This window comes from Pezoporus wallicus, unplaced genomic scaffold (genome assembly GCF_028554395.1).
Source record: "Pezoporus wallicus isolate ANWC-B61680 ecotype Strahan unplaced genomic scaffold, APGP_CSIRO_Pwel_v1 contig_5958, whole genome shotgun sequence".
Classification (NCBI taxonomy): Eukaryota; Metazoa; Chordata; class Aves; order Psittaciformes; family Psittacidae; genus Pezoporus; species Pezoporus wallicus.
In genome coordinates, this window is record NW_026638491.1 from 1406458 (window position 1) to 1420397 (window position 13940).

Below are 13940 nucleotides of genomic sequence, written 5' to 3' on the forward strand. Positions count from 1 at the left end.
TCTTAGGAAGCATGCCACGCTTGCAATGCTAGCTCTGACCCTACTGTGGTTCCTCTTTTCCTATGAAACTTGATAAAACAAAGACAGTGAGTTTATATCACAGGCTGTTGGTATTTTTGTTATATACTTCATCCATACTTCAGCAGTAGCAACGTTGGTGGCAAGACTCGTATGCATTAATAACCCCAGAAAAGAGGTGTGTAGTGTTGAGCAGATGCAGGAATAGTCAGGTTCTTAATGTACCTTAAATGCTAACGACTGTTAGCAACCGCCATGTATACCCTGTGAGAACAGGGACATGTTGTAGCTACTGATTAGTTGCAGTATACCTTAGTTTTCACCAATAGTTGTATGTCACTTCAAAAACTGATGCCTACCATGAGGCTTCTAAGGATACCTATGGATTCAGCAGGGCTGTGCTACTGCAGTGATATTCCTGGCAGTGTTATTGTAAAGTGGTTAGCCAACTGGAGGCTAAATTACATTGCATTAATCAAGTTACACATTGGAGGTAGCAGTAATAGGCAAAGCCCAAATGTCCCAAGTATTATTAACTTCTTATATCAACAATATGAGGGGAAAAAATATTATGAAAACATAACAGGCAGAAGTTCTTCCCTGTGAGGATGGTGAGGCCCTGGCACAGGGTGCCCAGAGAAGCTGTGGCTACCCCATCCCTGGCAGTGTTCAAGGCCAGGTTGGATGGGGCTTGGAGCAACCTGGTCTAGTAGAAGGTGTCCCTGCAGGGACCCCCCAGCAGGGGGTTGGAAATCGTTGAGCTTCAAGGTCTCTCCCAACCCAAACCAGTCTGTGATTCTGTGAAAAATACAGCACAGATCAGCAGCTACCTGCACAATGTCCATGTAGATGGGAGGAAAAACATGTAACAGTGTAATTACCGTGTTGTGGAATGAAGTTTCTAAGCGGTCAAGTAGTTAGAAAAGGGTCTGGGGAGGTAGGATTCCTCAACCCCCAGTGCTATCACTGGTTAAATTGCAACCTTATGCACCTACTTTACCTCTCTACATCTTAGTGAGATGAAGTTTTTTTCAGGGGTATGTGAGAAAGATTGATGAATTCATTAAACTAGTTACTTTTGTAGGGGTTAGTGTGATTCAGAATAACTACAGTTATAAAGCATCTAAGGAAGTTACACGTTGTTCCTAGCAGCAAAAACTGAGATTAAGCTGAGCTTTTGTGATTTTGGGAGAGCGATGTTGTTCACTTAGGAGATTTGTTACAAAAAAAAACCAAACATTTTTCAGTCCTGATCTGGGAAGGGGGTCCCATATACACTGTTAAGTATAAACCCTATTGGACAATTGGATGCCAAAAAAACTGCAACTAACATTTTTTACTTAGGTCAAAACAATTTTAAATAGGATTTTAAACTAGTCATGGTATGTGAAGTGAAATAACAACATATCCATTATAAACAAAGCAAAAACTTTGTATAGGTAATAGTTTTGGTAGAACTTGAATATGTAAATTTCACAAACCCAAAACTTAAACCTAGATAGAGTAACTATTATACTTGTACCAAACCAGGATGATTCTTATAGTCTTCTACTGTTTGAAATATGTTTTGCTGTTATACTCTTTAAAACTTATGTTTAAAGATTATTAATTGAAGGAGAAGCTTGGAATCCTAAAGGCATTTTCTTCCTGAGTTGTTCTTCCTCCCAGTCCCATCTATACAACTTTTAGCCTGAACGCCCTGAAGTACACATTTCTTGCAGTAAGAGAAAGCAAAATTTAATTCAGAATAATACAAAGTAGGCTTTAAAGTTTTTAATGCTTTTTCAATGCTTTGACATAGTCAAATCCAACACAATGTCCGAATTGAAATTACAGTTCAAATTTAACTTGCATCTTGTGTTTTACAAACAAATGTATGCTTTGCTTAGTGTAACTGAGTTATCACTTGATAAACAGTGTGCATGTAGGAGGTGTTTTTTGTATTCCTCAAATACTGGAATGAAAATGGAGTTTTTGAGCTCCACTTCCCAACCAAGGCTTGTGGTTTCTTGGGAGGAGGAGTTCATTCAGGTGATTCACATACTATGCCAGCTCTATTCTTTATTAATGTCCTTGAACTATTCTCCCAAAATGAACAACTGTGGTGACCCCACTCAAGGAAGATGCAAACTAGAGTGAAGAATGGTCCCTACGACGCTGAAAGGCACAGAATATAGAGCTTACTAGGTTCAGCCATCAAAAGCAGAGGGGGATTTTACTGCTTCTAAGTAGGAGGGTGTCATGGTTTCATCTCAGCTGGCAAAAATTGAAAGGTAGAAGTAAGCTGAAGAGAGTACTGGCTCAGGAACAAGTAATTCTAAACACATATAGGCTAACCCACCAAATAGCAGCAGTACATGGAAGGAGGAGAAAAAGTAAACTGATTTTGAGAGCAATCATCTTATGAAAGAGATCACATACAACTGCCTGCGATAGCAGGCACATTACTCTCTCCCTGTGCAGCTGTTTCTGTAAACAGGACTTTAATGTGACATACTCTTGCTGGTCAGGTAATGACAGTCTTACTCAGCCTGTCTTGTTTTATACACCTTTTTTTATTGAGCAGTCTCAGCTCTTCTGGCAAAGGTGATAACAGCCAACAAGGAAATACATATCACTTGAGGCAAAGATTTGACGGCAAGTTCTGTCAGCCTCCTAAAGCTTGGGCTAGAAAATACCAGTATTTTCTTGCAGAATTACTTGAGCTATAGCCCTTGAAGTCATCAGATCTTTGTCCTGACTCTGATCCAGTGGACAGCCCCTTCTATTAAGTCTTCACAAACAACTCAGAAATGCCTGCAGCTAGCACCACTCTAACACTGGAAAAGCCTTTTCAGTTTTAAGTCTTTTCTTTTAATTCTATAGCTGTATAACAGGTTTGTGAGGGAACTCTATGCAACTATCAGTTTTTCATTTCATTGGGCCCTACAACATTCTGGCTGTAGCGTCAGTGTTTATCTTGAGGATTTCCTCTGTGTATTCACTCCCTAGCTCCTCTAACACTGACTATTTCATTATGCATCATTTACCTCCTCAGTGAGTCTTACCTTCTAAAATAAACAGTACAATATAAACTACTCGGGGATTTTTTTAAGGCTAGGCTGCAAAGCCACAAAATTCCTCAAACTGAAGAACTGTCTTCTAGTCTGGAGCATTACAGAAGCTTATCAGAAAGAAACATCTGAATTTTGTTAATCTTCTGCACTTACTGCTCCACACTTTCAATGAAGATGTTTTTAGGTCAGGGTCATCACCTGTGATATCGCACAGAGCTGGTGCCCATGTTAAAAAGGGTGTCCTGAAACTGTTATTATAATGAAGAGAAGACAGTTTAAAAGGTGAATTCATTTCAACAGGAAACAAAAGATCTCTCTCCAGCAACAAGAGTAAAGATCCATTAAACAGCCTACAAACTAGCACCATCACAAAGAGGCTGAGGTAACCCAGGACAACATCTCTTCTAGCCTCAAAATGATTCACTAAATCAATTATCAGTTCATTTTTTAATTAAAGGAAGAATTAAATAAACAAACAGCAGAACACTTTGGGGAAGTATAGGCACATATTGCCACAGAAGGATTTCCTCCAGTGTACAGAAAATGGCCATCAATTTTTTACTGTCCTAGTCTTTCGTGCAGTGAAGGCAAACCCCAGAGCATAAGAAACCCAAACACAAATTATCTGAACTCTCTTTTTTTCTTTTCAAACAGAAAGAGGAAACTACTTGCTGCTAAAGATATTCAGGCTAGTCATTTTGCAAATGGTGCTATGAAGCTGATTGGGAGGGAATGTGTTGTAGCGTAATTGCCCTATTTCAAAGCATTAGCATGTAAGAACAAACTGCAGCACGGCAGTGTTTCATTGAGAGGGAGAAACTGCTATATCCAGCATGCACCTTAGTACATGCACATTCCACAGAGAAGCACCCTTCCTTTCTGCTAGTGCTGGAAGGCAACACATCAAACAGCTTAAGCCTTTTAGATCCTAATTTCAGGGCAGAAAGATAGCACTTGCTTCACTGGCTGCAGCTATTTGCTGTTTCCAGTTATGATCCTTGTGATTAAGCCAAGCTCTGAGACCTCAAATCCTAGTCTAAAATAGAGACCAGCTTTTGTTCAACAACATCTTAGGAAAACACTTTCTGGCATCAGACCAAAGGAATGTTTAAGTGTTAGCTTTTCAACAGCTATCTTAATCAAGAAATCTCTTTGATTTTGTTTTGCTACAACAGGAAACATGTTATGCTAGGCTGCCACTTGTGAGAGGTATAGGTGGAGAATACTTCCCTTCCTCACTGCTGGAATCCATGTCCTTGAGTATTTATTTGTTTGCAACAGCAGAAAGTTGGTCCCGGATCCTTCCCAGACCTTCTAACATAGTGTCTAGGGTTTCTTTGCTCAGTTCCACAGTCAGTGCAGAAACAACAGGACTATTTCCACATAAGGCAGTATCTTCCTGCATCTGAAAATAGGAATGCAGGCATTAGCTGATGAAAAATGTATTCATGTGTTTCTTTGGCACCATTACGAAAATCAGTGTTTATTAGCTAGATTAAGAAAAATGGCTTAAATTTGGCATCCAGCTCCATTCTGAAGGACCACAGCACATTTTCTAAGATGTGTGCCTTACTAATGAAGCATGCTACCACTGACTGTGTTTAAGTAAGCATAGACTGCCATGGCTACAGGGAAATTTCTAAGAGACTTGTAGCAGGAAGCCACATCCCTATCACAAACATCTTAGCAGATACTGCATAGGATACTTCACCCATCCCACACACAGAAACTAAGGGGTTTTTCCCCCTCCTCTTCTGAAACCCACTCATCCCACTTTTTACTGGTTGGGGAGATCCAAAACTCTGTAGAATATAATAAGCAGCAAGTTCAGCTATAATCCCTAAACGATAAATATGGCCAGTGAAGGCAGTTATTAGTAATCAAAAGTAATTTCCCAGCTAATGCAGTCAGCTAAACATGGCGATGAGTGGCTCAGAATTAAAGGGAAATGACTTTATAATTTATCTTCATTTTTTCTGCAGAGATCAACGGTGAGCAGGAACAAATACACTGTCTCCTCGCATCCTCCTGCAAAGAAAACTCTCCCTTGCAAGAAGAGGAAGGCTTTCACCAGAGACATCATTCCCAGGGTCTGTGGTATGTCAAAGATCACCTCTGGTTAACTGCCCACTAAGCAACAGGCAAACACCAGACGCCTGTCTGCACTGCTTTGAACTATCACTGGTAAGTCTGGAGTTGGACTTGGCTGTTTTGATCCTGTACCCTTTACAGCCACTGACATTACCTTTAACTGAAGCAGGCAAGTAGGAACTGCCATTCTGCTGATGCTGTCTGAAGATGTCTTGATGTCCACCCTCCAGTCCATGTCGACCAGCCGAGGCAGGGAGACTGAGGGATTAAAAAATGGGTCTGTTAGGCCCAGCAGCACATGGTGACACCAAACCCTGGAACCCCTGACTACCAGGACATACACGCTTCTCCACTTCTGGCCCTGGGAAGTGTACAACTTTAGTGCTCCTACCTGGTTTCATATCAATTTTACTCGGCAATAAGCCAGTCTCTGAAAGCCTCCTCATGACACTGGCAGGACAAACAGGGTTCTCCAACCACCACATGCAAAGACGGTACAGTGCAAGACAAGTATAGCTGGGAGGAGAGCAGTAGCCATTCATGTATCTGTTCTTTAAAACTCTGCCTTGGTCCCTAGGTAATATATGTCAGATATTTCATGAATATAATACTAAAATAATCCATTCCCTAGAAGACAATCTCACTGCAACAAGGTTAAATATTCTTCTAATGAATACAAAGACATAAGTGTCTGCGCAAAGCTCCTGGGTGGTGCTCCAAAAGCCTTGCCTCTGGGTTATGAAGAGCTAGCTTGTGTGTTACACTGGTGTGTTACGCTTGCTCTCATTTCCTCTAATGCATGATAGCATCAAGGATACAGGAAAAAGCATTACATGTCTTGGTAACACTAGAACATTGTTTAATGTAAGCAACTGCTTTATTTACTGTATTAGCATTACACAAGTTTATTCCCTCTACCTACTTCCAGGGCATGAAAACTTAGAGGGACAGTGTATTTCCAGGTCTTGCCATACTGTTTAGCTGTTGGGCATTATCTCCTCTGGAAGGAAAAAAAAAGGGTTAGGAAGATCGATGCAGACCTCAGAGTAGTCTGTTATGCACTGGTTCTCATTTGTAAGCCTCCAAGTGCTACGGTTGTAAAGAATACCTCTTGGAGAGAAAAAGTGTTGTAGCTGCATGAAACACCTAACTGGGATGTAACTCATTGCCTGTGACATTAAGAGTTTGCATTCCTTAATTACATCACAGTTTAGAAAGGTGAGAAAAAGCAGTTATGAATGTATGCAGTGTACTTCCTGATGCATGGAAGAGAAGAATGCACAGAGTTGTGTAGATGTGCAAAGATAAGTTATTCCCCAACATATACATCTCCGTATTATTGAATATGGACATCACTTTATGACTTGAATGGGGAGGTCAGAGTGCTTCACTTTCAAACTCTTGCAAATAATTACTTGCTATACATTGCACTCTGCAAGGCAGGAACAAACTGAGCATTAAATGGAATTGCATGAAGACTGGTAACAATTTTGCACAGATCTAAATGCAAGCTTTTCGGCCTCTGCTAAGCTCTGTGATTCTGCAGTCATACAGCTTCATCTAAGGCAAATGGGTGTATCCATGTGCTACATTAAGAAAACACACTGCAATGCACTATTATAAACAATGACCTCAAGAAACATTAATTGTATCGAGGTATGAATTACTACTTACTCTGACTCGCTTGTGCTTCATTCCTCCAAGCAGAGCTGTGAAAAAGTGAAGAAAAAAGCATCAGCAGTGCTTGAGGCAGCAGGAGGGAGGAGATAAAAAGAAAAAAGGTAGGGAAAGCATTCAGAGTGGCTTATCCCTGACAGAAAGGTCACCAGGGCTCCAGCAGTAAGCAGGGGAGAGAAACTGCTTATGCCAGAGTGCCAAGGAAAGGCTGTCACTGGTGATGGTAGGCAAACTGATGACAAGCCATTAGTTTTTTATAGCTCACTTACCCCATGTACCTTTCTCCCAGGTTTTATCAAAGTGATGAGCTACCAGGCAGTGAGATGTACAAACATGCAGAATTGCCACCACTTCACCTATGCTCTATCATATGCCTCTACATATAAGCCAAGGTGGTAAGTGGCTGGGCATCTAGATACTACCCAAGCAGATTCTGTAGTGCTGAAATCTAGCCCTCAAAGTTTTATAATTTTTCTGCCACACAGGTGAGTGTTAGGATAAAAGGGGGGTTGCCTTATGTGATTGAGTTCCATACCCATTCCAAAAGTCTTGGAAAAACCCTGTGTGCCCACCACAGCTGTGTTTTGCTTGCTGTTCTACTCAGATGATGGATTTCATTCCACTCTGCTCATCCCAGCCTGTGTGATTATGTCCAAGGTACACACAGAATTAATTAATCAATCACACATGAAATTAACAGGGGGGTGAGGCTTTGAGCAACCTGGTCTAATGGAAGGTGTCCCTGCCCGTGGCAGGGGTCTGGAATTAGATGATCTGTAAGGTTCCTTCCAACCCAAACCATTATGTGATTCTATGAACAGAAACAAGACTTTGTATGCTTCCAGCTATCTACATATCAAAAGAGATACTATGGCTTTGACTTTCCAGCCAAGAGCAATGGCAGGTAGGTAGCACTCACATGTTCTCCAAGATTATCTTAGTCAGAAGGTTTTTTAGATTTTGATGGAAGTTTTCGGGAAAGAGCGCGAGGACGTCTTCTGCCTTTGTCAAGCCACGGTACACGACGTGTCTGGTGAGGTTATGCAAAGCAGATACCAGCTGTAGGAAAGAAAGAGGAGGAAGGGATCTGCTGGTTTTAAAAGCATTACATGCAGCACAGGACAAGCCTTAAGTAGCCAAGAAAGACAGAGCTTCTGCAGCGAGACTGACACACACACCCCCCTCCGCCCCCTCAGGGTCTTGGACATTTCAAGTGGTGCCTGACAGCCTCAACAGGTACGGAGCTGAGATTCAAGCTGCCCTCCGGCGTGCATGCCTCTTCCCTTTTGCCACCCTGTACGGCCCCTCCAGGCAGTGCCTCCCGGAGAGGATAGCTTTTACCGAGCACGTTTCGTTCCCGCAGCTGCCGCGGTCCCTGGGAGTCCCATGGGGCCGCGCATCGTCCACAGGGCCTGTGCCAGCCCCAGTGCTGCCGCTGCTGGAGGCCGCTCCTCCCCTCCCTCCCGCGCAGTGTGGCCAGGCGAGGAGCTCCTGTTCTCCTGCTCCTTCGCACGGGGCCTGACGCTGTCCCGTCCGGTCCTACCTGCTCCGCTGCCTCGAGGTCGGCGGTGAGGCCGGGGCAGGCGCGCTGCGACAGCGGGCCGAGGCCGGCGGGTGAGCTGGAGAAACACTCCTGGCACAGCAGCCGCACGGCGTCCTTCGAGGGTGCCTGGTGGGGAGCAAAGCAGGGTATGCTCGGCCACGGCCCGGGAGAGGCGGCAGCCGCCGGGCAGGGTGCCACGTCCCCCAGCAGCTCGGAGAACCGCTCACCTTCAGCAGGCTCTGCAGGGCGGCGAACTCCCCGTCCCGCAACGCCGCCATCTTGGCGCTCTCAGCTGAGGCGAGCGCCGACCTCCCCGTGACGCGCCGCCGCCATCTCGGTGCTGTCAGCTGAGGCGCGCGGGCACGGAGCGGAGGGCGGTGCGGCCGGGCGGGCTGGGCTTTGTAGTCCTGCCCTCGGGGGGCACCTCGCGTTCCTGCAGGCGCAAAGGCCGGCGCGCCTCAGAGCCCGGGAAAGGCTGTGACTGCCTGGGGTGCCATTGGCCACCGGCTGAACATGATCCAGCTTGTGCCCAGGCAGCCAACAGCATCCTGGCCTGTATCAGCTGTAGCGTGGCCAGCAGGGCCAGGGCCGTGATCATCCCCCTGTACTGGGAACTAGTGAGGCTGCACCTCGAGTCATGTGTTCAGTTCTGGGCCCCTCACTACAACAGGGACATTGAGGTGCTGGAGCGGGCTTAGAGAAGGGCAACAAAGCTGGTGAAGGGTCCGGAGCACAAGTCTGATGAAGAACAGCTGAAGGAACGGGGTGTTCATCTTGGAGAGAAGAGAAGAGAGAAGAGAAAAGGCAAGGCAAGGCTCGGGGGGACCTTGTCTCTCTCTACGACTACATGAAAGGATGATGGAGTGAGGTGGGAATTGGTCTCTTCTCCCAAGTAACAGGTGATAGGACAAGAGGTAATGGCCTCAAGCTGCACCAGGGGAGGTTTACATTGGGTATTACAAACAATTTCTTCCCCAAAAGGGTGATCAGGCGTTGGAACAGGCTGCCCAGGGAAGCAGTGGAATCACCATCCCTGGAAGTGTTCAGAAACCTTGTAGATGAGGCCCGTAGTGACATGGTTTAATGGTGGTCTTGGCAGTCCTGGGGTAATGGTTGGACTTGATGATCTTGCAGGTCTTTCCAACCTAGTTGATTCTGTGACTTGAAGAAGAGATGTAGGTTTGTAAGGACTTACTACTCTTAAAAATACTGATGAACTTACAGAAACCATAATAGCCTCCTCAAGTAGGAAGACTGAGCTGGCTTGAGATGAGCAAACATTTTGAGCCAGCTGCATCAAAAGAAAAGTATTTTGCTGGTTCCAAAGCACAGGAACCTGAGTGATTGATGGAAAAATTTACTAGTGCCTTTGTGCTAATGTAGCTGCTGTTAACAGAATCTCAAAAGTACAGAGACACCTCACAAAGACACAGAGGTCTGTTTCTAAATGATAGCTGTTTCAGCTGCTTCTGGTCTCTACAAAGACACAAGGGTCTCACCCCTGCTGACAGCCCTGCAAGCCAGGAGGCATGTGGGGCGGTAACTCAAAACATCCCATATCCAGCTGTCCTGAAGAGCTTGTGAGGAGCACATCTTGTCTGTATTTTCCATCTATAACAGCTGGACTGAAGGAAAAAAACACGATGTTGCTGAGGTTTATTTCCAGATAGTAGTGATTATTTTTAAGGCTGCTGGTGAAGGCAATACCAGCAAAATACTCCAAGTATAAAATTATACATTAGTTCTCATTATTTGTGTTACGGGTACAGCCAAGGTTTTCGCAGTTCATATACAGAATGGAAAATAAATATAATAGTAGTAATAATAATAATAGTAAATGGCCCATAGCACCTGAACTGTTTATCTACCTTGAGACTTACTTATAAAAGATTACCAGTTAGAAGTTGGAAATTTTTTCTTCTCTTTTTCTTTCTTACTAGGTAAGGTAAGGAAAATGCACATGAAACTTGGAAGGTGGTGTTGCAGGTCCAGTACCAGAAATCCCTGTGGAAGGTGATCTGCTGCAGTATCCCCAAAGAGCTCATCTGTGATGATGTTTGCTGTGAAAACAGTGGGGGGAAATGGCTGGTAATTCTGAAAACAAAGAAAGAAAAAGACAAACAAACAAGGAAGCTTCTCTCTTATATTTTTGAAAATTATGACAAAAAGTAAAGTAGGTGTTTTAAATATAGACATACAAGGAAAAAACTTTACTTTAGAAATGAGATCTTCATTGTTACCAACAGAGCAGAGATTCCTGCTAAGAATATTAATGGTATAATTCTTCCCTTAATAGTGGTGGAATCCTACTACCATGGCATATTTCTACAGTCTTTTTTCTATTGATAGCTCTCAAATGGAAGGATGTCTTTCACAATGGAAAGCATTAATTTTGTGGAATTATAAAAAGAATGGAAAGTCATAGCCATAGGGCCAAGAAACAATATCTAAATTAAAACTGATGTTATAATGCAGATAAAGAAGGAACTTGTTTTTAGAGAGCTCAAAAAATAGCCATGACATTCTTATGTATTTCCATTGCACTGTGATTAAATACACCACAGCATGAAAGACTGGAAATAAATCTGGCTTCCACTATGTAAGAACTGTAAGTGCTCAGTACAAGCAATTTTACAGTGTGTTGTATTTATTTGAAATAGCTACTATGAAGAATTCTAAAAGCATGCAGGGCAGCAAGAATAATCTAATTTTAAAATTTCTCTGCATTGTGAGGGAAAATATTTAATCCCAAAGCAGATTTTTTTTTTTCTATTTTCAAAAAGAGAAATAGAAATAATGATTTGATCTAGTCTTGCTTATAGATCAGAATTAGAAGGAGGGTAGAGAGAGGGGACATTAGAGTGGGGGACCCTACCATGGCAGGGAATTTAGAATTGAATGATCTTAAAGGTCCCTTCCAATACAAACCATTCTATTATTTTATGATTTAAAAAAAAAAAACACAACAAAACAAACACCACCAGCCCTCCCCCCCAGAAAAAAACACAAAACAACAGGGATCTTTTCTTGTACACTTTTCCTTTATTTCATACATTCATGTCACAAGGTGAGAAGCTGATACAATGTCAGAAGCATCCTAATGCTCTTAAGGAAAAGCAGATTCCTAGTAAAGTTGCTTATCCATTTTTAAATTAGAAGACACAGGACTTAGCTCCTAAATTAATGCAGTAGAGATGTGACATCAAGTATATGTTGGTCGAATTGGATGTAGACTATGTGGTGACCTATGCAGGTAAGCCCTGCAGAGTTTCAAGGCACAGCGCACAGTCACCTGTCTGTCTGTCAGCACTTAGGGACCCCACAGGAGAGTCAGCAAGAGGAAAGCCTGCTTATGCAGCACCCACTGCAGTGCAGACTGATGCCTTAGCTTCAGAACATAGAATCACAGAATGGTTTGGGTTGGAAGGGACCTTAAAGCTCATCTAGTTCCAACCTCCTACCACAGGCAGGGACACCTTCCACTAGACCAGGTTGCTCCAAGCCTCATCCAGCCTGGCCTTGAACACTATCAGGGATGGGGCAGCCACAGCTTTTCTGGGCAACCTGTGCCAGTGTCTCACCACCCTCACAGGAAAGAATTTTGTATGAGAATAGGTGAAAGATCAGTCACCATTGGTTTAAATTGCAGCTCGGTAAGCAGAAGAATTCTTACTCCATTATCAGTGCAGTGCTGGTGTCATTCAGGCCCCTTTTGTTGCAGTTGCTGCCTTTTATTGGTTTGAAATGATAAGTATTAAAGGCTTATTTCTGCTTTACTAGCTAGGATTGTCTTTTCATTCTGTGTTAGTATCGGAGAACATTATCATAGAATGGTTTAGGTTGGAAGAAGCCTTAAAGATTATGTAGTTCCAACTGGCTAGTTCAAAGAAGTCCAGGTTTAAGTGATAAGAAATAGTAGTGAAATCATAAAGCTTTGATTTAGTTGGAGAATGTGTTGACCACACATGTAATTGCAACAGAACGCAAACAAAAATCAGTTTATTTCTCTGATTGTTTTGGGTGGCTTAAAACTCAGAAAGGGTGAGGTATACCACACACACTCAGAGAAGCCTCTAGTAATGCTTCAAAACAGAAGAACAGGATAGTAAAAACTAAGAAACTTGAATATAAATTATATCCCTCTTTCTTCCGCTAAAGCTTTACCTCATCACAATTGAATTACTGTGCTTTACTTACCAGGGCACAAAAGGGTAAATGTCAAGATAAATGTTTTTCAGTTTCCTTCCCTGTATTATTAACACCACCATGGACTGTTAAAATTATTGGGGTCTTTAAAACATAATTGTTTTTTCATTATTTATCTGCTGTTACCACTGTTCACTTCCTTGAGTGCAAGTAGTAAATCCCCAGAGGAGTGTTTCATATCTGTGTAAAGGTGTATTAGAAGCTTTGCCTCTGGCCTTTTAGAAATCGTACCAGTGCAGCTGTGTTTGTTTGTGCATCTCTAATTTCAGGATTTGAGCCAGCCTCTCAAAGAAGCTTCCTGTTGTTAGCCTGTATTTTACTGTCATCTGCAGAGTTTTGTGGAATATCTGATATTAGTGACTGGACTGTGTGAGGCAGCAAATGCTGTGGACTATTCATCTGCTCTGTCATGGAAATTTCTATCTGAAATTATTCAGAGGTAAGAAGTTTCATTCAGTGTCTTGAACATGTCATGGCCGCCCAGTTGTGTTTACAGCCTCTGTGCCCGCGCATGTGTTTGCGCACACAAGAGAGAATAAGGGCTCTGATGAGGACTGTTACAACTGTGTCAGTACTAACCAAGTGGGCCTGAGATGCCTATCACCCTCACAGACATACAGTCATTTTCTAAAGGGGGAATAATACAGTTTCTTCACTTTATATCTGTCACAAACTAAGAGAGCATTGTTTGCTGTAAGAGATGTTTAATTTTATGCTTCCATTTCTATTCATAGAATTATAGAATCACAGAATGGTTTGGGTTGGACCTCCAAGTTTTTCTCCTCAGGACTGTTTTCAATCCATTCTCCACCTAGCCTGTAGTTGTGCTTGGGATTGTTCTGACCCAGGTGCAGGACCTTGCACTTGGCCTTGTTGAACTCCATGAGGTTTGCACAGTCCCGTATCTCCAGCCTGTCCAGGTCCCTCTGGATCCCATCCTTTCCCTCCAGCATGTTGACTGTACCACACAACTTAGTGTTGTTGGCAAACTTGCTGAGGGTGTGGTCAGTCCCAGTGTTAGATGTTAAATAATACTGGCCTTAATACCAACCCGTGAGTAATACCACTCATCACTGGTCTCCACCCAGACATCAAGCTGTTGACCACAACTCTCTGAGTGCAACCATCCAGCCAACTCCTTATCCACCAGGTGGTCCATCCATCAAATCCATGCCTCTCCAATTTAGAGAGAAGTGACAGTGTTAAATGCTTTGCACAAGTCCAGATATATGATGCCAGTCACTCTTCCCTTATCCACCAATGCTGTGGCCCCATCATAAAAGGCCACCAAATTCGTCAGGGAGAATTTGCTCTTAGTGAAACCATATTGGCTGTCACCAGTCACCTTT

At 43.1% G+C, this 13940-nt stretch overlaps 1 protein-coding gene across 1 annotated transcript; it reads right to left on the minus strand.

Annotated features, from left to right (window-relative positions):
- Positions 1 to 3323: 3323 nt before the first annotated feature.
- COMMD9 (COMM domain containing 9) lies at positions 3324 to 8735 on the minus strand. The gene is made up of 6 exons (XM_057410944.1): positions 8613 to 8735; positions 8386 to 8511; positions 7762 to 7901; positions 6840 to 6874; positions 5320 to 5423; positions 3324 to 4479 (listed from the first exon to the last, which is right to left on the minus strand). Exons 1-6 carry the CDS (start codon positions 8661 to 8663, stop codon positions 4339 to 4341), a joined length of 597 nt encoding a protein of 198 aa, XP_057266927.1. The 5' UTR covers positions 8664 to 8735; the 3' UTR covers positions 3324 to 4338.
- Between the last annotated feature and the right edge of the window lie 5205 nt (positions 8736 to 13940).

What these genes read in the sequence shown, in the direction of transcription:
- COMMD9 (XM_057410944.1), bottom strand. Translation starts at nt 8,663, where the DNA reads ATGGCGGCGTTGCGGGACGGGGAGTTCGCCGCCCTGCAGAGCCTGCTG. An exon ending in ACCTCGAGGCAGCGGAGCAG is followed by an intron (nt 7,902 to 8,385) that starts GTAGGACCGGAC and finishes TCTTTCCTACAG; the next exon opens with CTGGTATCTGCTTTGCATAA. An exon ending in TGAAGCACAAGCGAGTCAGA is followed by an intron (nt 5,424 to 6,839) that starts GTAAGTAGTAAT and finishes TTAATCCCTCAG; the next exon opens with TCTCCCTGCCTCGGCTGGTC.